Source organism: Vanacampus margaritifer, chromosome 11 (genome assembly GCF_051991255.1).
Source record: "Vanacampus margaritifer isolate UIUO_Vmar chromosome 11, RoL_Vmar_1.0, whole genome shotgun sequence".
NCBI classification, from domain to species: domain Eukaryota; kingdom Metazoa; phylum Chordata; class Actinopteri; order Syngnathiformes; family Syngnathidae; genus Vanacampus; species Vanacampus margaritifer.
In genome coordinates, this window is record NC_135442.1 from 1,166,706 (window position 1) to 1,192,128 (window position 25,423).

The 25,423-nt window shown below is 44.5% G+C and overlaps 1 protein-coding gene across 16 annotated transcripts in view; it reads left to right on the plus strand.

The window, feature by feature from the left end:
* The window catches only part of tns1b (tensin 1b), a 93,664-nt gene that overhangs the window by 62,233 nt on the left and 6,008 nt on the right, over window positions 1–25,423 (plus strand). For 4 of the 16 annotated variants that reach the window (XM_077579108.1, XM_077579116.1, XM_077579113.1 and 1 more), the window contains 21 exons: window positions 340–511; window positions 836–886; window positions 961–1,083; window positions 2,499–2,563; window positions 2,669–2,752; window positions 3,621–3,733; window positions 3,839–3,899; window positions 5,453–5,528; window positions 6,573–6,702; window positions 7,215–7,278; window positions 7,377–7,501; window positions 17,431–18,849; window positions 19,961–20,139; window positions 20,457–20,595; window positions 21,934–22,029; window positions 22,438–22,455; window positions 23,086–23,266; window positions 23,396–24,441; window positions 24,915–24,995; window positions 25,080–25,208; window positions 25,313–25,405. In XM_077579108.1, the coding sequence (XP_077435234.1) occupies window positions 340–511; window positions 836–886; window positions 961–1,083; window positions 2,499–2,563; window positions 2,669–2,752; window positions 3,621–3,733; window positions 3,839–3,899; window positions 5,453–5,528; window positions 6,573–6,702; window positions 7,215–7,278; window positions 7,377–7,501; window positions 17,431–18,849; window positions 19,961–20,139; window positions 20,457–20,595; window positions 21,934–22,029; window positions 22,438–22,455; window positions 23,086–23,266; window positions 23,396–24,441; window positions 24,915–24,995; window positions 25,080–25,208; window positions 25,313–25,405 (4,445 nt within the window). Of the gene's footprint in view, window positions 1–339; window positions 512–835; window positions 887–960; window positions 1,084–2,498; window positions 2,564–2,668; window positions 2,753–3,620; window positions 3,734–3,838; window positions 3,900–5,452; window positions 5,529–6,572; window positions 6,703–7,214; window positions 7,281–7,376; window positions 7,502–17,430; window positions 18,850–19,960; window positions 20,140–20,456; window positions 20,596–21,933; window positions 22,030–22,437; window positions 22,456–23,085; window positions 23,267–23,395; window positions 24,442–24,914; window positions 24,996–25,079; window positions 25,209–25,312; window positions 25,406–25,423 lie in introns of all 16 variants that reach the window. The other 12 variants (XM_077579110.1, XM_077579114.1, XM_077579118.1 and 9 more) reach the window with 11 other exon arrangements.

The window sequence follows — 25,423 nt, forward strand, 5'->3', positions numbered from 1 at the left end:
ATAAAACAAGAACAAAAATGTACCTAATATGCCACAGGATAGTACAAATATTAATGTTAGACATGGTTTTGGCCTGAGTGACTAGTGACAAAGTGAGTTTTTCATCAAATGGAAACATTTTGTATTTAAGCCCCATGTTACATTATGTCGCGGGTCAAAGTGACCCGTTTAAAAAAAAATATTGAATGTTAATTAAAACACTAATTATATATTTAAAAAAAAAAATCAGTTGTATGATTTGTATTTTTGTATGACTCAACAGTCATATTGACCCAGGAAAATTAAAAAAAAAACAAAACTAAAACTATCCGTGAAATTGTTTTTGTGCATTGCGAGCAGGAGCACAAGTCTGCTGCAGTCCCTGGAGGAGAACTACCAGTTGGACCTGCTGTACATCACCGAGAGGATCATCTCCGTCTCGTTCCCCGGCGGCGCCGAGGAGCCGAGCTACGCCGCCAACCTGCGCGAGGTCGCCTCCATGCTGCGCTCCAAACACGGCCACAACTACCTGGTGCGCTCCATCTTTCATCGCCTTTCAGCAAAAGTCACTCTTGCCCAAAGTGGGCTGGGACCGGGTCCAGCTCAACCGTGCAATAACCACTTTATAATGTGGAAAATTTGTGACTTTGTAAAGTAGCAAATTTGCTCGATTTTTTTTTTGTAAATTTGCGAAAATGGAAAATTTGTGAGTAAAAAATCGTAAATTTGCGACCTTTTAAAGTGGAAAATTCGCGACTTTATAAAGTGGAAAACTTGTGACTTTATAAAATGGCAAATTTGTGAGAAAAAACAACAACCGTGCAATAATGTCCAACTCATCTTCTCCCCTTCTCAGCTCTTCAACCTGAGTGAGAAACGTTACGACATCAACGAGCTTCATTCAAAGGTAAACTTGGCCGCGAGCGAGCATTCGGCCTTCCGTCCCCTGTGGCTTGACACTTGCCGCTCCCTCGTGGGCAGGTGTTGGATTTTGGCTGGCCTGACCATCACGCGCCAGCTCTGGATAAGATCTGCAGCATCTGCAAGGCCATGGACACGTGGCTGAGTGCCGACAGCCACAACGTTGTGGTCGTACACAATAAGGTAAGACAAAATCAAATCAACACGCTTGCCACGTGCTTCCTGAAAGGGGACGGATCATGCAAAATGGCTTGTAGACGGATAGTTTGGGGTCTGCAGGGCTTAAATCATTCACTCACAGCCATTTTCACTGAAGCAACCCCCTTTCACTCCCGTCTGTTTCACTGGATTTTGACAGATTTTGCAAGGCCCACAGAATATTGTACAAAAAAAGTACATTTCTATCTGTTTCCGTTTTGCAGCAATTAGCATTAGAAAATAGCTAGGTTTCATCATTATTCACAAATCTGCTTCGAACTGTGGGAAAATCATACAACATAACATACAACATAAAAAAACGGATAAATACGTCTTTTAGAGTATGCCGTGGGCCGCTGACAAATGGATGGCGAGTGGCAAATGGCCCCCGGGCTGTAGTTTGGACACCCCTGATTTAAACAAACCAAGTCACTTTGTAACGATGGTCTGCTAGCATAATGCTAAAAGTCAACGCAAAACAAAGTAGAAAGGCTAACGAAACTCGCATCAATGTTGCGAACTACATTTCCTCGAGACCAGCCCGCTAGCTTCATGCTAACTTGAATGGAAAATGCCATTGACATGCTAACTTTAGAAATAAAAAACGGTTGTTGTCATCTCTCCAACCGCTTAATTGTACACGCCATTCACCGTTACACATATTTTAGATTCTGCAACTCTATCTTTGAAGCTTTTCCTGGGGCCCTGCTAACCCCCCCCGAGTCAACACAAGTTTATTGCTTGCGCGAAACTGTCGATGATGGCAAGTGGAGACAACACCAAAAAAAACAATACAGTCAAATGTCGTACTTGACAAGTGAGCTGAGCAAATTTTTCCCGTTAGCGCTCAAGCGTCACATCATATTCCTGCGGCAAACCACGTTCATCATCGCCCCGACAGGAGAACGATTTCCAAAGTCCCAAATTTGTCTCTGATTGTAAGACGTGATTTGGAATGTAATCGTTGGCACCGGCGGTCCCAAACCGCTGCTCCGTTGTTCCAAGAAGCTCCCCACGGGAGGGAGGTTACAAACAAGGCGGTTGCCATGGCAACTGCCGCTGTTGTTTTTTTCTTCCAGGAAGTTGAGTAACAAGTCTGTTGTGGGCTCGGAAGTTCTGGTAACTTGTCACTAAGGAGGGAGATTTTGTTGTCATGCCTCATGTAACTAATAAATGCCACACAGCATTGCATCATTTTCTATTTTTAGCATTTGGACACATTTTGATTTTGATCAGGAAAGATGTTACATTTGTTTCTCAAGAACGGCAAGAATGTTCCTGAGCCAATTTGACCAAAAGCACAGCGAGCCATTCATCTGTTGTGCTGCACTTTAGTGAAAAGGACATTGTAATTTCCACACGGGTCAATTGAAGCTAAACCATCGCCGATTGTTTTTCAGGGCAACCGAGGAAGAACTGGAGTCGTGGTGGCTGCCTACATGCATTACAGCAACATATCCGCCAGGTGGGTGTTCAGACTTTTGCAATCAGTCACGTTGTGGCGGGTCCTGGATGTTTACTGCAAACTGGTTTTGGATGTTGTTTAATTGTGTGTGTGTGTGCAATGCAGCGCTGACCAAGCTCTGGACCGCTTTGCCATGAAGCGCTTCTATGAAGACAAAGTGCTTCCTGTGGGTCAGCCCTCTCAGAGAAGGTCATCTTGTTTATATACGTATATTAGGAGCCTACTGACCCTCCCGTGAACTGTCTCACAAAGACACGTCTGTGTGGAAGCCTCCTGTTATGTGTGTTTCTCAGAAGCAGCAATCATGATCAGCGTGTTGAATTTGATAAAAAAGAAACATACGCTTGAGTTAAAAAAAAAAAAAGTATAATTCATGTTTTTATAGATTTTTACAATTCATACAAAAACATAAAGTATCAATAAACAAAATCTGTATATAAATAAACATACACTGATTTTCTTAACTAACACATTGACATAATATTGAAACTCCAGTCAGATGCTGAAGTCTTTGCACGTCTTAACTAAAATGATATCATTAAATTATTGTTGTTATTATCAGAATTACATGAAACTTTCTATGGGTCAAATTGAGCCAGGATGATGATTGCTGTTCAAAGTGTCAGAGATGAAAACAAATTTCATATGTTCAATTTGGACACAATACGATGCTTATGTTAACTCATTCACTCCCAGCAGCCATTTTGACTGAAGCAACCCCCTTCGCTCCCGGCTGTTTAACTGGATTTTGACTGATTTTCCTGCTGGCCGTTTTTTTGTAATTACTTAAATAATTACATAAATAATTAATTAAATGCCATGGCTGTATTAAAGCCTTCTGTATGCTTTAGCATAAAACAACAACCAAAAACGTATAAATACGTTTTGGGGAGTGAAGGACTAAGTATTAAAAATGTCTGAATACGTTTTTGGGTTTGAATGAGTTAATTGATCGTCTTGTTAAGCAAATGTGCACGCTTCATTACTGTGAAACGTTTATTGTGAAAAGATCTTCCTGCCAAGATGAAATTCAATGTGTTGGTCCGGTGCCGTGCAGGTACGTGGAGTACTTCAGCGGTTTGCTCAGCGGTCACATCAAGATCAACAACAAGCCGCTGTTTCTTCACCACGTCATCTTGCACGGCATTCCCAACTTTGAGTCCAAAGGAGGTACGCGACATCCGCGCACTCGCATGGGAAAAAAATATACACCGAATGCTCACAAACGGCTGACGCGCTGTTTTTTTCTTTCTTTTTTTTTTTCTTTATCATCAGGATGCCGTCCTTTCCTCAAAATCTACCAGGCCATGCAGCCCGTCTACACATCTGGCATCTAGTAAGTCTTAATCACGCTCAAATGCTTTCACGAGAATCCGGGGACAGTCAGCTTGTAATAGTTCAGTAGTAATAATAATGAAAAAAAAAAAGCTCTTTTTCACTTATAGCTTCTCCCTTGACGCTCAAACTCCCTGCAAGACATCACGATTTCCTCTCAAATGAATGCTCTGCTGCAGGCTCTTGTTTCCACAGTTTCAATCTTTTGTTATTTGGTCTGCTAAGATTTTCCGACGCTGGTTCTCAAGGACTGAGGCAATCCCCTGTTTTTAAGTGAGATTAGAGTTTTTTTTTTTAAGTGAGATCAGCACCGTCGAGCTGCGCTGGTCATGTAAAAAACAGGCAATGTGTACTTTTCATCATCAAGTGACCGGGATGCGGTCATGGATTGCTTTGGCCACTGGAGGGCAGCGGAGCAACAACATGGAAGCTTAATCGTGCACAGACTAGAAGAGACAAAAACAGGAGGCCTCTGTATACTACTATTTACTTTACATGCAAGTATATATCCTGAAAGATAGAAGAGTTAAGTTTTTGAGTTGCGAAAAGCTCTCAGTTCTATTTGGCCTAAAACGGATCATGATGAAATAAATGAATCCATTTCAAGACTGCCAAGTTTCCGTCTCATTAAAAAAACATTAAAAGTCATTAAATGGATTTTGCTCAAATCAAGGACTTAAATGGCATTAAGAAGCATTAAATAAGATCAAATATAATTATTGTTATTTCTTATTTTACAAACAACGTCGAGTCACTAGAACACAATTAAGCAATAATAAGTGTGAGATGCATTTGTGACGAGTTGTAATTGACAATGAACCAAAGGTGCTTCATGTTCCAAATAGCAATTGCTCTGAATTTGAAAAGAAAAATGTCGTTTTCCTGTCACCAACATCCAACATGAAACACTAATGCCACCTATTGGCAGAAAATGACCTCAACACAGCTCAAGTCCAAATCTATGACTCAATGTGTCACACTCTTTTTAACCGTGACTGTCGACTGTATCTTAATGATTTACTGTATCAATCAACATAAAGATACAACCATGTCAAAGTACATTTTCAGTACACAACAATTGTAATCGATGTTTTTGCTTGTTCGTCTCTGCCAATCTTAGGCAGTAAAAAAAATGGACCCGGAAACATTATCGCTATTTCTGAAAAAATAAAGCCACCGGGAGGGTTACAATGAAAAGTGGACAGGCCGCCTGCTCTACTGTTTTTCTTTTTACAGTAAACGTGTGAAATGACGAGCAGGCCGCGCCCTTCTACCTTGACGCCCCCCCCCCCATATGGCATTGCTTTGCACTTTTCTTGCCCACATGCTCCCTATTAGCACTCGCCAGCCTTTGATCCGCTGCCGCCGCTGTCGGGCAGCCATGTCGACACTAATGCCCCAAATTAGTGCGACTCTGTGATTGCGCTGCTTTGAAAGTGGAGACAATCGGAAGCAGATGATGAGCGCCGCTTCGCAGAGCCGAGCGCTGGAATACGATGGACTGTAGATTCCAATTGAGTGTCTGGACCGTTTTTGTCTCTTTGTCTTCGGCAGTAACGTTCAAGGGGACAGTCAGACGAGCATCTGCATCACTATTGAACCCGGCCTACTTCTGAAGGGCGACATTCTGGTAAGAAGAAGCAGCGATGGATGCTCGTTTTTCACAAGGTCGCCTCCTGGATTCAACCCGACTGATGCGACCCATCTGACATTGTATTATTACATTTTCCATACAAAACTTCAAGTGTTCCAACATTTAGAATGGTTCGTTCCCAATATTTGTGTCTTATGCGAAATCAATCTTGAGAAAAATGCACTAAATATTGATCGAACTGGTTTGCATTGCTTGTGATAATATTGAATAATTCAACACACCCAGGTTCGAATTGACCCAGGAAAATAATTGCCGCTCCTGAGAAATGAAGGTAACGTTCAGGCGTTTACCAACATGCCATTGAGGGGTGATAATGCATTTGTACGGATAATAATGATTAGTGATAGAGTTTATGATAAGATATACAATAAACAATTTTTAAGATGGATTTTTGTCAAGATTTGTAGTTGTTGGGATCCCCAGCGTAAGTCTGGCACGAAACGTGATCTTTAACTGCGCAGGGGCAGGCTACAACAAGTGTTGGTATCTTATTGTTGCTCCTGACAAATTCCCGTAACAGGAGGGTTAAGAAAAGCAGGATCAAGTCGGAAACGGGATTTTCATTTGAATGAAGCACTTTAAGGCTCTTCAGCTGAACAGAAAAGGATTTTGCAGAAAGGCTACCGAACTGATGGTCTCGACTTGTTAAACCCACATTAACAGCATGTTGAGATGATTTTTATTGTTGAATAAGGAAGAGGAAATCCTGTTGTTGTTGTTGTTGAGGTTTTTTACAACTTGCCATTGGATGAATGTACCGAGAGCATGTGGAGTTTATTGTACTTCACATTCACAGAAAAACATGCAGCCATAAAAAATGCGGTAGTGGAGCTGGCTCGCTTTATTTGAAGGCCTTCTTAGCAGTCAGTGTCAAAATATGTTGGAAACTATGACACCGATGTAGCAATTTAGGTTTTTATATCTTGGTTTTACTCCTCCCTGAAGGGAAATGGTCTTGGAAAAGGTGTCAATGGAGCCCCGCTACTTGCTAAATGTGATCCGATGGCTTTCTTCCCGCAGCTCAAGTGCTACCACAAGCGTTATCGGGGTCCGTGCCGGGATGTGGTTTTCCGGGTGCAGTTCCACACGTGCGCAGTTCACGATTTGGGAATCGTCTTTGGCAAAGACGAGCTCGATGAGACGTTCAAAGGTAGGCCAGACCGACCTCACCAAATTCAGCGATATTAATCTTGCGTTCCAAGATTTGGGGAGGCCTCAAAATAACCCCAAATTCTATTTTTGCACGAGCATGCATATTTTAGGAAAAATATGTTTTCAGGGTCCAAAAGGCCACGACCCGACCCTAAGTTCACTTAGGCGGAAAAAATAGCCTCTGACACCAGGTTGACTAATTGACAGGAAATTGGGTGGACACGTCTATTATAACCGCACAAAAAAAGTCTCAAGGACCCATCATGAAAATTGAACAGGAAGTCCACCATTTTGGTTTAGCATACATTAACAAGCGCCTATTAGGGAATTCATCCAAGTGACCCCAACGGGAAGCAGGTATCCCGGAAGGAGGGCCTGCAAAAAAAAATAAAAAATGGATGGAAAAGTCACAAAAAATATCAATACCTACACCATCTAAAGCTCCAAAGTTTCGAGGATCCACCATTAAAAAAATGATTCGATTTGATTTTTACCGTTTCCTGTTTGCAGATGAGCGTTTCCCGGAATACGGCAAAGTGGAGTTCATTTTTTCTTTTGGCCCAGAAAAAATGTATGGTAAGAATCAACAACTTGTTTTTAGCCATACTACACTCGTTTGTTTGTTTGTTTATTCTGTGAGATTCACATGCCTGCTCTGTCTCTTCGTACCTCTGGTCAAGGTATGGATCACCTGGAGAACGGGCCCAGCGTTTCCGTGGACTACAACACACAAGATCCACTGATTCGCTGGGACTCTTATGAGAACTTCAATCAGAATAATGAGGACACGACAGAAGGTGGGTAGCTAGATAACAATGGTAGTTATTACAAAAAACGGCCAGCAGGTGGCGGCAGAGTATAAGAGATCAACCAGGGCCATGTTGCAAAAAAGTGTTTTCAACAGATTTGTGAATAATGATTAACCATAGTTATATTCTAAAGCTTAAGCAGAAACAGATACAAATATACTTTTTTTCCTAATGAAAGAAGAGACTCTAAGGTTTTCTTAAAGTTAAAGTATTCTGCTGGCCTTCATCAGTCAAAATCCAGTAAAACAGCCGGGAGCAAAGGGGGTTGCTTCAGTGAAAATGGCTGCCAGTGAATGAGTTAATAGAGTTTGAGCGACCAAAATGGAAAATCAGTAAAACGCATCCTGCCGAGCGCTGAAAATTGAACTTGAACTCGCCATCGTGTGTTGGACGTCATTGAAAAGCGCACGCTTGATACGGAGAAAAAAAACCCTGCAAGCTGTGGGAAATACAACAAGACTTCATGCTTATTGTCCAGCATGTGAGCGATGACTTTTGTGTTTTGAAACGAGCGCCAATTCCTTCTGTGGCCACGTTGTAAGCTGGCAGAAGAAGCCAAACGGTCCCGCGGGGGCCGCGCTTGTGTTGCTTGTCGAAGCCCCCGCGACGCATTCCTGCTTTGCCGCAAGCATGCAGCGAGTCTGTTGATTGGATGTTGGTCACTCCGCCAGCTAAATGCTACTTTCTTCATCGGAAGCGGCGCTACGCCCTTCGCCGCGGCGGCCACCGTCTCACTTTGCCAAACATTTTGGAGTGTCAACATACTTTGTTTTTTGTCTGGTTTGGTGGTCTGGCAGTCTGCAGAAAAGGAATTCCAAGACCACCTCGGATTAACTATGTTTATTGTTGTGATGTTTTTTATTCATGTATTTAAGCTTTATTTATCCAGGTCAGTACGGTCAAAAACATCAAACCTTGACCCCACTCGCCATCTTAGATTCGTGAAACGCAGTAACATAAATGCAGTCACAGAATAAAAAATACATTTAAAAAAGGCTTAAATCTTTTGCAGTAACACGCTGGAATTTTGTAAAAAAAATAAAATAAAAAAACAACAACTTTAGTTTGTGCTATTTTGACCTGCTAATTGAAGGGTTTTCAAGCTTTTTGGAGATACGTCAACATGACCACCTAGTAGCAAGCTTTTCTTTTTTCTTTTTTTTTGTGAACTGCTCAGGATGGCTCAGATTTACGTCTATAAATGCAATTTCTATATTTTTCTGAGCCCATGACCCCTCCCGTGTTATTTTTATCATGTCGTCAGAATGTCAAAGGTTGCTCGGCTATCGCCGCTCATTAAGTGTCTACGCCACATGAGGTGGCAGTTGGAAATAGTCTTTGCTAAAATAGAATTGCTCGCCTCTCATTCTCTTCCCCAGAGGAAATGACACTCGGGCTTCTTTATAGCAGTCGTTCTCAAAATGGACTCCATTTGCAACTAATGATGTGCTGCTAGCTGACATCCCGACACAAATAAAAAAAAATAATAAATTTTAGAACAAAAGGTTACACTCCTAATTATTTATTTACTTACTTACTTACTAGAAAGTAAAGACATTTGTTCCAGAAAAGTTGTTATTTGCTTAAATCCACATTCTCAGTTGACTACACCAGGACTGTAAAATATGATATCTTGATAACTTTCTTGGAAAAGCAAGACTTCATTCTTATGAGATTACAATTTTGCAAGCCTGTAAAACTAATTCTTGAAAACATTGACTTTTCCTTCTTGAAAAAAAAAAAGCTAATTTATCAGGAAACGTTCCAATTTTTTGCCTCTAAAAATATTCCTTTGTTATTGAAACATTGCGACCTCTTTCTAAAAAATTGGCAACTTCATGTAGACTTGAACGCTCGTATCCCTCTGAGGGGCGAACGTTTGAGGATGCCACCTAATGTTGATTTCATGTGAGGGTTTATTCAAGGTCACATTGTTTCCTAAATGTTCTCTAAACGTTCTCCAAACAGTCTTAATGGTTTTTTTCTTGTTGGAAGGACAAGAAAAAACAAAACAAAGACCAAGAAGAAAAGGCCAGGTTATCCCCTTCAGAGTGATGATACGAACAGCGTCTCGTGAAATGTTTAGAAACAGCAAATATTTCTGCTCAAGCCAACATGTGCCATTTCAAATGACACATTTTTTTTTTTTTTAGTTATTGTTGATCTCAGCATTGAGCTGTGCCGCCCGTGTGGTTTCTGGTTTCAGAAGATTGATGTTGACCTTCATCGTGCATTTTTGTTAAAACAGCAACAGCTGCTGCAGCAGCAGCAGCACAATGCCAACATTGGGCCTTCTTCCACACCATTCCTACATAAAAAGCCCACCAGTAATCCCAAAATACTTGCACGTTTTTTACAACGTGCCGTTCTGGTCTCAGCGCTCCTGGAATGTTACTTGCGTTTTAAAAGTTCAACATTGTTGCTCCGTATGTAGTGTTAAGTGAAGTGGAATCAACATGAACAAAAGGTTCATCTCACAAATATAATCTTATAAAAAACAGGACTTCATTCACGCTATAATACTTCTTTTAGTATGTTGTGATGCATCGAAATCACGTCAGAATTTTAAATTGTAACAATGCTTAATGTAGGGAGGAGTACAGAAATCGGTGGAAATGATACAAGATGACGGAAATAAAATCGGCAAAATAGCAGGAGTGCAAACCTGGAACCCAAGATGGAGGTGGGATTACTGGCATTCAAATTAAGACCAAGCATGGAGGTTTTCCATCAGTGCTTGGAAAGAGGCGAGGCCGACTCGTTCACGATTGGATTTCCGGTACGAGGTGAGGCCGGATCTTTGACCTTCTGATTGTAAATGCCCTACAAAACCCTTGACCTGAAATCAGGCACTGAGCGTAGACAGTTAAAAAAAGACCGGGGCACTTTATGAGGAGTGAAAATGTTAGCACGAGGCTAGTGGTTGACCAGTGCAAGAGGAGGGATGCGCTCCCATTATGGGGCTTTTTGTTACAGACCTTCGTGGAAGAACTTTTTGGAGGGCGTTTGATGGATTGATTTCTTGTAAAGGCCAGTCTAGAATCAACGTCCTTTTCTTTAACCGATGGAAGTTATTATTCTTTTGGGGGGTCTCAAAATGCCCGAAAAGGCACCATTTTTTCATGTCCTTGTCCTCTGTGGCAAGTTTTAAGAATTGATGTCAAATTTTGGCAGACGTGTCTATCCCAACAGGACATGCAAGTCTCAAGGATCCATTCCTGAATTTCAGCATTCTGGTTTGAAGCAAAGTGAATTCCAGGGCTCCTAGACTGGGAATTTGTTGAACTGCGCCACAATCAGAAGCAGGAATCCGAGGCAGATGGGTGACGCTAACCTGCGGAGCATTTTTTTGCCGACGCCCTCTCATGTGGGCGCAATCCCAGGAAGTAAGAAGAAAAAGAAGAAGAAAAAAAAAAGGCTCCAGTCAGCAGGTTTACTAAATGGAGGATTTGCCATGATTCGACGTTTGCAAATTTTCAATGTATTTTGTTACTGCTCAGCTTTTCATGATTGTATCAGGCTTGTTTCACTCTGGAAGAAGAAAATGAAGAACTGGGAAACAAATTCTTTGGAGCCATGTTACAAAACATTAACTGGTCCAAATTGGCACAAGACTCAACGCAAAGTCACAGTGTTAGCAAAGGGGAAGATGAAGTAAGCAACCAGTTATCGTTTACCAAAGTCCAGGAAGTCAAGAAGCATTCAACCCTGTTCATGTGTGTCTCTGGATCTCCTGGGGGTGAAGGTTTCCTTTTTGTCTAAATGCACATTAGGCAGAGGGACAAGCCCTTTCCCACGGTTGTATCTTAGCCAGTCAAAGGGCCTGAACTGACCAAGGAAGACATGTCTTACCTTTTTGGCACGAGTGCAAGCAGATACCTTACAGTCCATTATTATTGAGGCCTAAAAGGGTACATGAGTTAAGGGTAGAGGACAGGAAAAGGCTTTTGTCCAGTCACTGATCCTGGCAATTCAGCACTTTTCAACTGCTGTCACCGAAGCTGGCCACACAAGGAAAAGTGTGACGCCGTCTCTGCCGCTGTGTGTTTCCAGACTCATTTTAAAACGCAAGCCCTTCGTTCTTTGAGAAACATGCCTTGCCTTTTTGGCACTTGCATTAGCGGATGCCAGTCCGTTATTACCGAGTGAGGCCTTTTGGGTACATTAGCGTCGAGCGTATCATAGCTTCTAGGACCAAAATAGGATTCTGTCCATCCGCCCATCCTGGCAATTTAGCACTTTTAAAGTTGGCCAAACAGAAAAGCGAGGATGTGAAGCAGCCACTGCCGTTTGTTGTGTTTGCGACAAATTTCTCAAGTAAAGCCTTTTGCTCCTTGTGTTGTATGTCTTGCCTTGATTAAGGTGAGCTTTTTTTGAGCAAGGGAGTCATGCTGACTGCGTCAGAATGTGCCCACGAGCACTGGGGTTGTCATGCCAACAAGCCTAGCTCTTTGGCAACGGTTCAGGGTTGAGGCCACTACGTTCCTTTGGCACAACAATGCACAACAATGCTCTATAGATTGTTAAATATAGCGCTTATCATATTTTGAGAATGCCATTACCCCGATGAGATGTGGAGGGGAAATGTGCTGGCAGTAGTCCTTGACGCGATGAGATTTTTCGGGAGATTTAGTCAGCTTGGACGTCACACATGTCGTTGGTCTGCTGGCGTGTCAGCCAAGACTGTAAAATGAAGGCTTTTGAGGCCAAATTTAACACACAAGCCACTTGTTCTTCCTGTTGTGATGTCTTCCCTTTTGCACTCCACTCAGCAGGCTGCTCAGTGGCATTTATAGTACAAGTCTACTAAGCTTGCAATGGTAACCAATGGCCAGTTGTAGATCCTTCTTTTTTTTTTTTTGGACTACTTGGTTGGTATATATCGTTGTTATACCAAGATAAGATTTGAGCAGCGATATTGTCTCGGTTTTTAGAAGGGTTTATGTTTGGAATGCGTGAGTGGTCTGTCGCTTCCCCGTGGAGGAGGCAGCCTTAACCCAGCTGTGGGCCAGACACGCTCCACCGCTGTCCGTTTTGTCTTGTCTTGTTGTTTATTTTTACCCAGCCAATCTGTCAGAAAATGCCAAAGGAAAACCATGCGGATCTTTGCGCTTTGAGCGGAAGAACCACAGAAAGCCTCATCGACACTGATGGTTGTCACAAGGGCCAGTTGCAGCCTATCCCAGCTACCTTGGGGGGGACGAGAGGCCGGGTATACGGTATGTCTAGTCCCTGAGACACACTGGACGTCAAATTTATACGACGGTAGGCGTTACTGACTAGCATGACATTGTGGAGGTTGGGAGTTCGAATTTGGACTCCAAGCCTCTGATGTCGACTTTGCATGTTTGGCTCATTGAAGACTTGAAATGATGCATAATGTGATTCTGCTTGTTTGTCTGTATGTGCCTTGTGATTGGTTGGTGACCAGTCCCGGGTGGGCCCCATCTCATGCCCAAAGTGAGCAGGGATATGCTCCAGCTCACCTGAGACCCAAATTAGGACAACATGGATGGATGGACGGATGGATTGTACCCTCTACTCTGAAAATAACAGTTCAGGTTTTTAGTGTTTGTTCTTGATCAAGCTTCACCGTCCTAATGTCCTTCTGCCCCAGATTTTTCTATCAGCCTTTCCCTGTGCAGAATCACAGCTGGGATAGATTCTATCCCAGATTTTGTGTGGGACAGTCAAGGTATACAACCTGGACTGATTACCACTGACACCCACACAAGCACAGGGAAAATATGAGTCACGACAATTAATGCAAAATTGTGTTTCTTCGGAGCTTTTATGGATCGGGGATGGACATATTTAATCTGAAAGAACACACCCGTCAATTTTCCAGTAGTTTTACTCGAACAAGAGCCTTAATGGCCTTCTTTCCGTGTGTCTGTGCAAGCTATCAAGGACTGAGACAATGATACGCTTGTGCTTTTTGCTCATCCACCAGACTGAAGTCTATGCTTGGACTCGCCTCTTGAATCAGACGCTTGCGGACAACTCTGCAGATTATTCACGATGCACTTGTTCCCTAAGGCACCCCCAACCCACCGCAACCCGACTAATGACTCCTGATGGTTTTTCAAGAGACTATCCAGAGCCAAACATGTATTCGGTGTAATTCCAGGCGGCATCAGCATTTCATTTCAAATTGTATTCTTTACCGACAGTGAAATCTAATTTTGGAAAGTTACGGCTCATACCAAAGCAACAAGTTCTGTTTTTGCTCAATATCAATCGTTATTAGTCTTTCTTCTCCGGCCCACTTTTAAAGTAACCTTCATCCCAGTGGCACTGGACTCTAAGTGCACTCAGAGACATTTATTGACTCGTATGTTGATGAATATTTCATAAACTGAGAGCTTTTCTGTACTTTGCTTACATTTGCTGAGGACCTTTTTTGGTTGTGGATTGGGTCAGAGTAGCAAACTGAATTTAGATGTACTTGACCTCATTTATGAGCATCTTGTTTCGTTTCCCTCAACCGCATACAGCATGCGATTAAACTGTCAAATCCTCATTAAATGTCCCCCTTGAAGCTTCTTCTTTTTTCTTTTTTTTTCCTGAATTTGAATGCACAAAATTTGTCTTCTTGTCCATCTCTAAATGCTTGTACTTGTAATCAATAATCCGTCCCATTGTCTTATTAGTGAAACATTTGTGCTTGGTAGGCGCGCCCCCAACTGTTAAACAAACCCCCCCCCATCCCCCCTCACACACACACCCTTCCTCAAGATGTTGAGAGCGTGTTTGCCCATGTAAGACACGTGCTATTTCCGCTGCTAACGCGGTTCTGTTGCCACAGAGTTCACAGTTCATAGTTGAGAGATTAAAAGGTCACCCAGTTCCACCACCTGCCCCCCGCCCGCCTACAACCTTAAAATATCCGTCTGTGCACCACACCTTCCATGCTTTGTGTGTGTTGTTTATCTTTAATCCTTAGTTGTGCTTTTGTGTGAGTTTTATCTGTAACCGTCTAGACAAGAGGATATGGAAGCTTCCAGGTGGGATGGCTCATCTGTTGATTTTTCAATTTTTTTTTACTTGCCAGTCTGAACAAGAACATGCGTAACCAAGCGGTCACTGCAGCCAAAACCGTCACGGTCCACCCTCTCCACTTGTTACGTAATTGATGAAAGCTACGGGGTCAGAATGGCAGACATTCTCCTCTTCACTAGTGGAACTTGGATTGCACAGAGAAAAGAAATTTACCCCCTGGAGAGTATGAAAAGCACGCGTTCACATGCCTGTGTTCTGTGGGTCTTGGGTCACTGCCTCCGACATCCAAAACTAGCAACAAAGAGGAGTTCACAACACAAATAGTCTTGGCAACGAGTGTAAATTGCCAGATTAGATTTCCTCAAGTACAAATGTGTGGATACTGCGGACACTCTTGAGTCACGTCATTCTGAAAAGTAAAGATGGCGCTTGATAACGAGGAACGGCAAAACTGGGGTCTTTTGCTCGATAAGTAAAAGTGACCATCGTGTGACTATTAAGTGTCAAGTGTCAACACTAATGCTGTCACAATACATTGAAGGGAATTGACATTTTTAGGAAAAGGTCTCCATTTGTTGTTGGAAGTGAATTATCCCACCTCTTGCAGAGGCTACGTGATCTTGTACAATGACAAAGGCTCAATTGTTCTGGCTTGTTCTGGTCCACACACGCACGCAAAGTTCCTGCATGGTGATGTGGACACAACGTGGGTGATGTGAATGCTCCATCGATTCAAACTCTGAACATTGCGGTCCTCGGTTCTTGACAGAGCTCCGTCCCTATGGCGGTGACATGACCCAGATAAGTCAGAAGCACCTTGTTTGACCTTGTTAGCACCGTGCTAAAGTGACAATTAGAGTAAATATTTGCAATAAAAACACTAGGCAAAATAAAAGCAATCAAATAAAAAACAGTAAACAGTTGTTAAGTCCCAGACAATCCCAACAATAAATGAAATCCAGTGATGGTTTGTTTGCGACATGACCAGAGGTGGCAAATACAGGTGCAGAAAGAAAAAACCCTGCCACAGTTTTGCTTTAGCCGCTGATGCTAGCTAGCTATCTCCCTAGCATGTAAACGAGCTCCATGGGAGCTAGTTAGCGAGCTAGCTAGCGCCTGGGTCTGGACCTGGATTTGCCATGACTGCATTAAAAGGAAGGAATTAATAAGCATTTTTTCATCATGAAAACTTCTGCTTATAAGCGTTATCGACAGGAATGATGCATTTTGTAATGCATAATATTTTCTAGTTGAGTTAATAATGAGATGAATCAATCTTTTTCTTCATAACCAAACAAGCCCTAGGTCAAATTGACCCAAGAACATGACTTCTGTTCCTAAGAATGACCGTCAGAGGAGGAAGGTTTGGTTATCTGTACTGTACAGTGTTCTCCGTCCGTCTTGAGTAGGATGGATGGCGTTCTCCCTCCTTTGGTTGCCACGATACGATCCGCTGTGCGTGCTTGAAAGGGAAGCGCTTACTTGCGGAAATGTCAATACCGACATTAACATGCAGTGCGTGTGTAGTCGTTCCACTCAATTCAATTCGAGTGGCTTTGCAAGACCTAGAGGGGCTTCGCGTCCTTCTCTCAAACTGTCACTTTGTGTGCAACACCCTCCCACCAGCCCTCCACATCCACGGTGCAAAAGCTGTCTGGGACCTCCCACACATAAGTCAATGAGCAGTGAGTGAGAGCGCGAGCGCTCTTGATCCACACAGACAGACAGTGAGACAGGGGGGGGAAGTGGGACGGGGAGACGGGACGGTGATCAGAGCCAACTCCCAAAGTCTGTGATAGCGCATGTTCCTCACTGGGGACTCCACCATTTTAGTTTGGGGCTGGCATCCACCGCTTCAACAGGTAGGGGAACCTCCTTCCAATTCCAAAGTTTTCGCAGTAGAATATTAAAAATGAGTCCTCTGATCATTTGAACTCTGAGTCACATTTGGATTGAGCTCCTGAATTTAGAGACAGTAAGACGAGATCTTGCGTCAGTAATTCTATGTTGATCAGCGTCAGTGATGCTTTTTAAATGCATGAGCGATGCTGCCTCCAGCCTTGACACTAGTTATCAATTTTCTCACTTAATTCTTGATGAAAGACAAATGTATGAATGATTCTGTTTGGTAAGGATATAACAGCGCTAATTCATACTTTCCTCGAATGCTGGCATGGTAAATTATGTTGATATGTAGCCGCATCGTAGAGTTTTATGTTTCCGGAGGCCAGATGGAAGTGTCTTATAAATATCATTTTAGCCCTTATCTGTGAAATTGGAACACTTTGTTTGTGAGGAACTAATCCAGACTGTCAAGTGTTACACGCTGTTGATTTTATTGCGCAATGCTGAATTGGGTAAATTATTGGCCTGGCTGTAACTAGTTCAGCTTTTTCATTTATTAGCATTCGTTGGTTTACTTCTTTGGTACACCAAAGACGGTGCAATTCAATAATTTGCAAAATGTCAAAAGAAAAAGAAGCCAGCAAATGTTTAGGGCTAATAAAGGCCGCCCTGTTGACAGTGTTAGCCAAATGTGTTTTTATTTGCTAGATTCATTGAATCGTTCAAGTCTTCCATTCAGTGATTTGAATCTGATGCCTGTTTTCTGCATTCGCACAGCAACAAGCAACGCATCCCTGGGCATTGTTTAGGTGGCACCGATTTTTCTAATTGGCTTCACGAAGCAGAAGGCAGACTTGTGTGATGAAATACTTTTTCCACACTGCATGCCTCAGAGCTTACTCATTTCCTGAAGTCAGTAAAATAAGTGGACGTGAGCCAGAATTTAACTTCAGCTGTTCTGGCAATGCCCACACACTTTCCCTATACATCGGAGCTCAGGAGTTCCTCAAACCACAATGGTGTCGCTTTGAATGCACTTGTCTGACCATCAACCCTTCTTCTTGTTGCAGAAGTCATCCACACCCAAGGACCTTTGGACGGGAGTCTCTATGCCAAAGTGCGCAAAAAAGAGTCTGTTGATGGGACCGTCACGGTCAATGGGCTCCCACCCACTGCTATTGAGCACACGCTACCCGCCGTCGACCACGCCTTGTCAGTGAGCAGCGACTCGGGGAACTCGACAGCCTCAATTAAAACAGACAGAACGGACGAAGTGGCGGCAGTCCATCCTACTGTGAACCTGCCAAGTGTTCCCACCGTTGAGGAGATACCCCAAGTCCATCTCCACAACCAGCAACCCATCAGCCCGCAGGAGAAACAGGAGCTGGAACAGCTCCTGGGTGGACTGGAGGGACCCATGCATTGTAAGGGCTACCACGTGTCCCCGACTTCCGCTGTCGGCGGGATACTCCACAGGGTGCCCGCTCAGATCCATGTGAACGGTCACCGCAACATTGACCGGGAAACGGACATTTTAGATGACGAACTGCCGAGCAGTCAAAAGGCAAACAGCGTGGACAGTCTGGGGACGTTCTCCTCCGCCGACGGCCGAGCCACGCCGGCAGATCTCTACTATCAGTCGGAATCCGTCATTAACGGCCAGGACCACGTGCCCTACCTGGAGCGCAGTGTTGCGGAAAGCCCAGTGGAAACAGTACACTCGCAAATTTGTTTAACAGACAAACCCGTTACACTGACTCGTAATGATTCTGGACCTGCAACTCAGAATCTGTATCGTTCACAGTCACTTGGGACAGATACACAGTCTATGCCCGCGGCTCCCTCCCGGACCACGAGTAGCAGGGACGCTGTCCAACGTGGTCTCAATATTTGGCAACGGTTCGGTGTGCCTGAAGAGCCTGTAACCGAAGGACTCAATCTCTGGACGCTGCCTTCCGTAGTTGCGATGCCGGTTCACCAGAGCCTTCCGCAGTTCCCTCATCGCCACAGCGCTTCACAGGAAGAGATTGAGAAATCCATAGAGACGCTCAATCTACTGATGTTGGACTTGGAGCCGAGCCGTTCTTTCATACCAAAATCGCAAAGTGCTCCTCTGAGGGAAGCTGGTGTTGTCACCACGCAGCCATCCTTCTTTCAGAGCCAAAGCAGAGCTATCTATGAGGTGGATCCTCCTCCGATGTCTAACCAGGACAGCCAACAGTCACCCGTGAACCCCAGCACGCCGGAGCCGGCCCCTGTGTTCAGACTGAAAACCGCAGGAACCAGTCCTTCTTCACCAGCTTCTGAAGTTGGTCAACTCCAGCTCAAGGCAATCGACACCTTTCAACCAAGCGCTTCGTCTCAGTCCACCGAGGTCTTCGAACCCCAAACCAGCCCAAAAGCTGCTGGACCAACATTGCCCTCCTCAAGGGACTGTGAACCTGATCAAGTCTTCAACGTTGAAGGACTGGTGGCTCAAAGAGTTGCAGGTAAGAACACAAATGTATTTTTTCTGTGTTTCTAATGTAGTGTAGTGTTTCATACACTGGAGCTGACTCCCATGCGGATTTCATTGGTAGCATGACCTAAAAAACCCGACACACTGTCCCTCACCAAGACCTCATAGCAAAACTAGGACGGTTCAGTGCTATACAAACCAAACTGCCAGTTCAGTTTTCTGGTTTCTCATTCTTGTCTTGATCTTAGGACATCAGCATTTCTTTTTCATCATCATTACCTTTCATTCATTTGTTTACCCAGAATACTCAGCACGTACCCGAATGGTCACCTCCAGAATTTCCTCTTCTTCTCAGTCTCACTACCTTTCGGGTTTGTTCCCTCGTCCTATTGCAACAAATTTCTGGAGTGTTCCTGCAAGTTCTCGTCCATCCATCTGCTTTTGAGTGTCTTTTGTTTGTATGGAAATGCGTTTGTTCTAACATCTGATTGCGCAACACGTCGCTGCTCGTTTAACCTTCCTGTTATGTTCTTGCTCAGGAACAGCAATAATGTTCCAGGGTCAGTTTGACGCAGCGAATCTTGAATTAGCCAAAAATGTCAGAAAAGGCACCAATAAAATCCCCTAAAACATGCAAATAAGTGAACTTCTAGCAAGCACTGCGTAAATGACACTGAATTCAAGCAGTAGTTTCATACCTAAAAGCTACTGCTAGCATTTTTGTAACTTTAAAATGAATTAATTGGACCCACAACATAACCAGAGGGTTTGCTTAATCTTACCTTCTTCTTTTTTTTTTTTTTACACAGTGCATTAGGTCCACTGAAGACTCTAAATTGTCCATAGGTGCGAGTGCGTTTTTTTGTCTATATGTTCCCTGCCAATAGCTGGCAACCAGTCCTTGGCGTACCCCAACTTTCTCCTAAAGTTAGCTGGGTTAGGCTCCCACACCTGAAATAATAAATGGTAAAGAAAATGGATGAATTTGCTTGACTCTAACTGTGTGCTGGTCTCTTGATTGAAGCCTGACGCTAGCGTTCGTCCAATTGTGTTTATACAGCAGTGAGTGTTCCCAAGAACTAACAACTGGCCACAAGCGGCCATTACTGAATTTGAGCTCACTTCGGTGGATACCTTCACAGGTGTCCGTACCCGTGCCATGTCTCTGGATGAGCCGGCAGTTGTGCCCCGGCGCAGGATCATGAGCGACGATCCACAAGACACAACCTCCACTGATGTTGCAGTCCGTTCCCCTGTTCGCTGCGTTTCTCCGGAGTTTGTCAACGCCATCGCCATGAACCCCGGCGGACGGCCCAAGGAGGTACAAAGTCTTCGGTAACATCAATAAGTTAGTTACGCTGTTGAAAGACTTTTAGGGCCTGAGCACCGAGCATTTTTTTGTAGTGGTCTCAACAAAACACTGTATGTATTTTGTAAGTCATTTTGTAAGTCTTAGATCCCTGGAACATTTGGAGATAAAAAAAAACGCCCTGGACACAAGATTTATTGAATGACAAGAAGTGGTTGGCAAAGTCAATTTGTGCAAATTTGCCGTTATCGGAAGTAGCGAGGGGCCGTTGATCATCGCTTGATTTCGTTTTCCTGAATGTGTTTCCTTGTGATGTTTTCCCCCCTCAGAGACACATGCACAGCTACCGGGAAGCCTTTGAGGAGCTGGAGGGTGGGCCCGCCAGCCCGACCCCCACAGTTGGTGGTGAGGCGCTCCCCCAAACCCCCGCCTTCCCCACCTCGCCGCAAACCCCTTACTTCAACCTGTGTAAGTCTGCCCTCTGGCTGGCACTGTGGCGCTCAGGCCGAGTTCGCTTCGTCCAATACCTACTTTGACTTTTAGCGGTCACCGACATATTTGAATGAAATGGTGATAACATTTTCACCATTTTGATTGGATCATGGAAATGTTCTACATTTGTCTCATGTGATGTTCTCTCACTGTTTGCCTTGATTTTCTTCGGCAACACCAAATGTTATGTTGTGAGTTAACTTTAAAGAGTTTTGCTGTAAATAGCAAAACTTGTGAATGTTTCACTATTAGTTAAGTAGTGCATGTGACACATGTTGCTAAATTGGTTTAAGCAGAGTCCACAAATCACATTGGCGAGTATCCACTTAGCCTGGTGCGGACGCAGCCCACAGTTAAGAGGGAGATGTTGTGCTTCGGTAAGTGAGTTCCATCGTCCCATGTCAGTCATGTACAGATAGGACCCCGCCCCCTTCCCACTCCAACCCCCTGCCTGAGTGGTCCTTGAAGCGGGGTACACACAAAAACGATTTCGAACATCTCAAGATGAGGTTTTCAAACGTGGGTTTGCCCATTTGAGGCAACGCTACTTTTTTTTTTTTTTTAATCGTACTTTTATTTGTACTAAGACTCCTCATTTGAGGAGCAGTACTGAAAGGTTGGCTATTATTTAGTTTCTCATCACAATAAAAAAAAATCTGGGGCTCGACCCACCACGCAAAGTTTGCAATCAGTGACCAGGTTGAACTATTTTGGCGATCCCGACCATTTGACGAGCAAATCGGTGAGCGTGCAATTCACTCTTAACACATCCTCACTCCTCAAGATGATAAGTCCGGATAATCGTTACTTGTCCAAATATCGGTAAGTGTGTACCCAGCTTTGAGTAGCGATGAAACCCTCCCGTTTTGTTGTTTCTCAGGAAGAGGTCAATTTGTCCATGTTTAATGTCATCTATCCATTTTGGATTTTGCTTATCCTCATTTGAGTCGCACTCCCATTTACACACGGGGTCAATTTGTGCCGTAAGTGTGAATATGACGGACTGTAAATGGGAAGTCAACTTGAAAGACAACGCTGCGGGTCATGTTGTGTTGAGTTTGTTGTGATGCCGCAGCGAGTGCATGTTTGGCTCCCTCCATCCGAGCATGAAGCATGACCGCAACCCTCTGCAAATGTCTCAAATGCAGGATTTGGATGTCTTGACGTGCTCTGATCATTCAATCAGCATTAGTGAGACAATGTTAACATCATACAGAGTTTGGAAATGTGCTGCTGTAAGTCGAGAATTTGTGCTGCCGTGCTAGGAAATGACGTGTCTGCCGGTAACAGTTGATTTATTTTCATTCGTTTTAGGTCGCTCACCTCCGGGTCTTGCCAAGACTCCACTGTCAGCCCTGGGATTAAAACCCCACAATCCCGCCGATCTCATGCTCAATCAAACCGGCTCAGGTTGTTGTTACTTTTTTTTCTTTTTTTGTAAAGAAAACATGAACACTAAACTGTGATCAGTGTTAAAATGCAATCATTAATAGCAGTACTGATGATCTTAAATCCTTCAAATTCTTGAAGTATTCACTCTTCTCTGTACTCCCGCTTAGACTTGAAGTTGGAGTTCTTTACATTTTTATTATTCTCTGGCCAGTGTTAGCCTCCGATTTATTGGAAAATGAAGGTAGCACATCTGCCTCAAGTTCAAATGTTCTAGCCCCTAAAATGTCAAATGAGAATTTGTAGAGTTTATTTGAGTGTGTTAGCAAACAAGCTTTCAAAACTTCAAGCAAAACCTTTGCTCGGCTTTGTAGGCTTCACCCTTACCATTTTTTGTTTCTGTGAATTATTCCCAACGATGCCTCTCAGATGATGAGGACGAAGAAGGTAAGCATCTAAAATGAGATGCTAACGTAATCACCTCACTCCAGCCATACATCCTTCCGTCTGTCTAGGCGATAACAGCAATATCGCGATATTAAAACGGCCACAATATCGTCATAGTCATGTCATGATATTAAAAGCAGGACATCTGTTCAAAAAGCCAGCTTGATTTCCCTTTGTGCGGTTCTAGCACCCTCTGGTGGCTAGTTTTTTAGTGCAGTTTAATTTTCACAAGGCATGTTTAAAGTCCACGCTAATGGTGCGATGAAGGGGAACGTAATATGCTAGTAAATCGAATCAATATGTGGAGGAAGTCAATGTGTGCGTGCATGAGCAAGTAAGTGCCTCATTATTAGAGATTGTTTATATGCATTGCTGTTATGCACCAAATTATGCTTTTTTTTTTAGTACGAGCTCTTTTTCTTTTTTTAACAATATTGTAACCTTTTTTTATATCGCCAATCTCCCCACAATATCGTGATAATTATCGTGACGTGAGCATCTTATCGTGATGTTTGAATATCGTTGCATCCCCAATGATCCACGCTCCCATTTTCACATGACGTTCAATTCAAAGTCAACAAACGTGTCAGGAAACTGCGGTTTCTCACGATCGCTTCCTCTGGCATTCAGCAGCCAGAAGTTACGTGGAGACCGTCGCAAGGTCGGCCGTTCCAGGCGGAGAACAAGCCACCGCACCCCGAAGCCGTAGTCCTCACGGAGACCCGACAGAGCAACCGAGAAGTCCAAGTCCCGCCTCCCATGCCCTGAACTCGCCGTTGTCCAGTAGCAGCCCCATCCAGAGCTCACTCGGGTGAGTGCTTGCCTTTTCCGTCCCAGGCCACACGGTGAAAATGTTGACTACTTTTGTTCCCGGCGGAGGAACCGACTGTAGGCACGTGTGTCCGATGTGTCTGACACACCTTTTTCGATCCTCTTCCAGCGATCCGGCCTCAGCCGAGAGCAACTTCAGCAGTCCGTCCCAAGTCACTACTGATTCGAGTTTGCACACTCCGGCAGCAGTGAGCGCATACGGCACTCCAACAACCTCGCATCAAGCATCCGCTTCTCCCAATTGCTCTCATCTCGATTCCGTTTCTGCAACATCCTCCTACCTCGGCTTTGCGACTCCAACACTGTCCAGTCTTGGACCCGGCACCCAAACCAGGAGCTACGCCGCCTCAGATTCTATCCAACCCGCCTACACGGAACCCTCCAAGACTGTAGTCAGTCCCGGAAGTCCGCAGTTGCCGCACCGGGCATCCATCATGACCACGGCTGACAACGGTGTGTTGGAGAAGCACCCAAGTGCTTATCAGGAAGGTTACACGATGCGTCCGAAAGTATCAGCGGTTAACGGTTTTGAGGCCGGTGTGCTGGGCTTCAGTGGCAGTCCCATCCTTGGACGTCATCAGTCTCAGGGAGGTCCGAGTAGTCAGGTGCTCCCCCGGCAGGCCTCGACGGGGCAACACTCTCAACGGAGCCCGATCCTCAGCAGACAAGCGTCCTTGGGGCCACCCGTGCCAAGCAGTCCCGTCCTGAGCCGGCACGCGTCCGTCTCCCAGTCCCACGGAAGTCCAGTGCTGGGCCGGCACCCGTCACTTTCGCAAGTGTCTCAAAGGAGCCCCAGTTTAGAGCGACAGCCCACGCACAGCGGCTATGCCACGCCGGACGAGCGGCACGGAAGCCTGTCCAGACAGAGCAGTTCTTCGGGCTACCTGGGACCACCAACCCCCTCCTTCCCCGTTTCCCCGGCGGTCTACCAGGATGCGGGAATGACCACGACGGGCGTCGGCTTCCGACAAGGAAGCGCCACGCCTGCTTTTCAACCTCAGCTTCCAGAAAAGAGGCGCATGTCGAGCGGCGACAGACCAAACGGAACGTTATCGTACGGCTCGCTGAACGGAAAGGTCATGTCACCGGCGAGCGCGGGAAGCAATCCCGGATATTTCCACACCCTCTCGGACTTCTCACGCTTCAACATGTCTGGTAAGGAGACTTTCTGAGCGCACTTTTTTCTCTGACGTGCTGGGGACGAATATTATTTGATCAGTTGGAGCCATTTTGTGTTCTTCTCAGAGGTGGCAAAAATACTCACCCTCGGCACCTAACTCATTTGCTCCCAAAAACGTATAACAACGTTCTATTTTCTATATTGCCATGGTGCCAAAACGTATTATATACTTTTTGGTATTTTGCCGTTGACGAACCTCGGACAGTAATTGCTGGATGACGGACGGCCGTTTGTCCCCCACCACTTTTTTGACAAATACATTTTGGCTCTTGTTGTCCTAGCAGAAACCTTACTTGAGTACATTTCAGTAGTTTTAAACTCTTATTTGTCAGTCAACAATTCAGAAATGCAGAAACACAATGATTTGATTACCAAAGACCACGACGAATGGCACGTTCTTCGTTGACTGTATGTGTGTGCGTGTTGCCGCAATGGTGTTTCCCTGCAGATCCCGAGGGCAGGCTGAACGTCAAGTTTGTCCAAGATACGTCCAAGTTCTGGTACAAGCCCGACATATCCAGAGAACAAGGTAAGCTGCACATTCCGCATAAATATCCACACACACACACACACACACACAAAAAAGTGTGTAAAAGCATTAAGTGTATTCTAGCAATCAGCGTGCTGCGGGAAAAAGAACCCGGCGCCTTTGTGATCCGGGACAGCCACTCCTTTAAGGGGGCGTACGGCCTGGCTATGAAGGTGGCCTCGCCGCCACCTTCAGTGCATCCAAACAAGAAAGGTGACGGCAAAACAAATGCGACTTTTATGTCAGATCCGACAGAAGACACGTTTGTCTTCATGCCAGTCGATGAACACAAACACGTCTCGCTGTCTTTCTCGCAGGTGACATCAGCAACGAGCTGGTGAGGCATTTCCTGATCGAGAGCAGCCCCAAAGGAGTCAAACTCAAGGGTTGTCCCAACGAGCCCTACTTTGGTGAGCGGAAACGCGCTC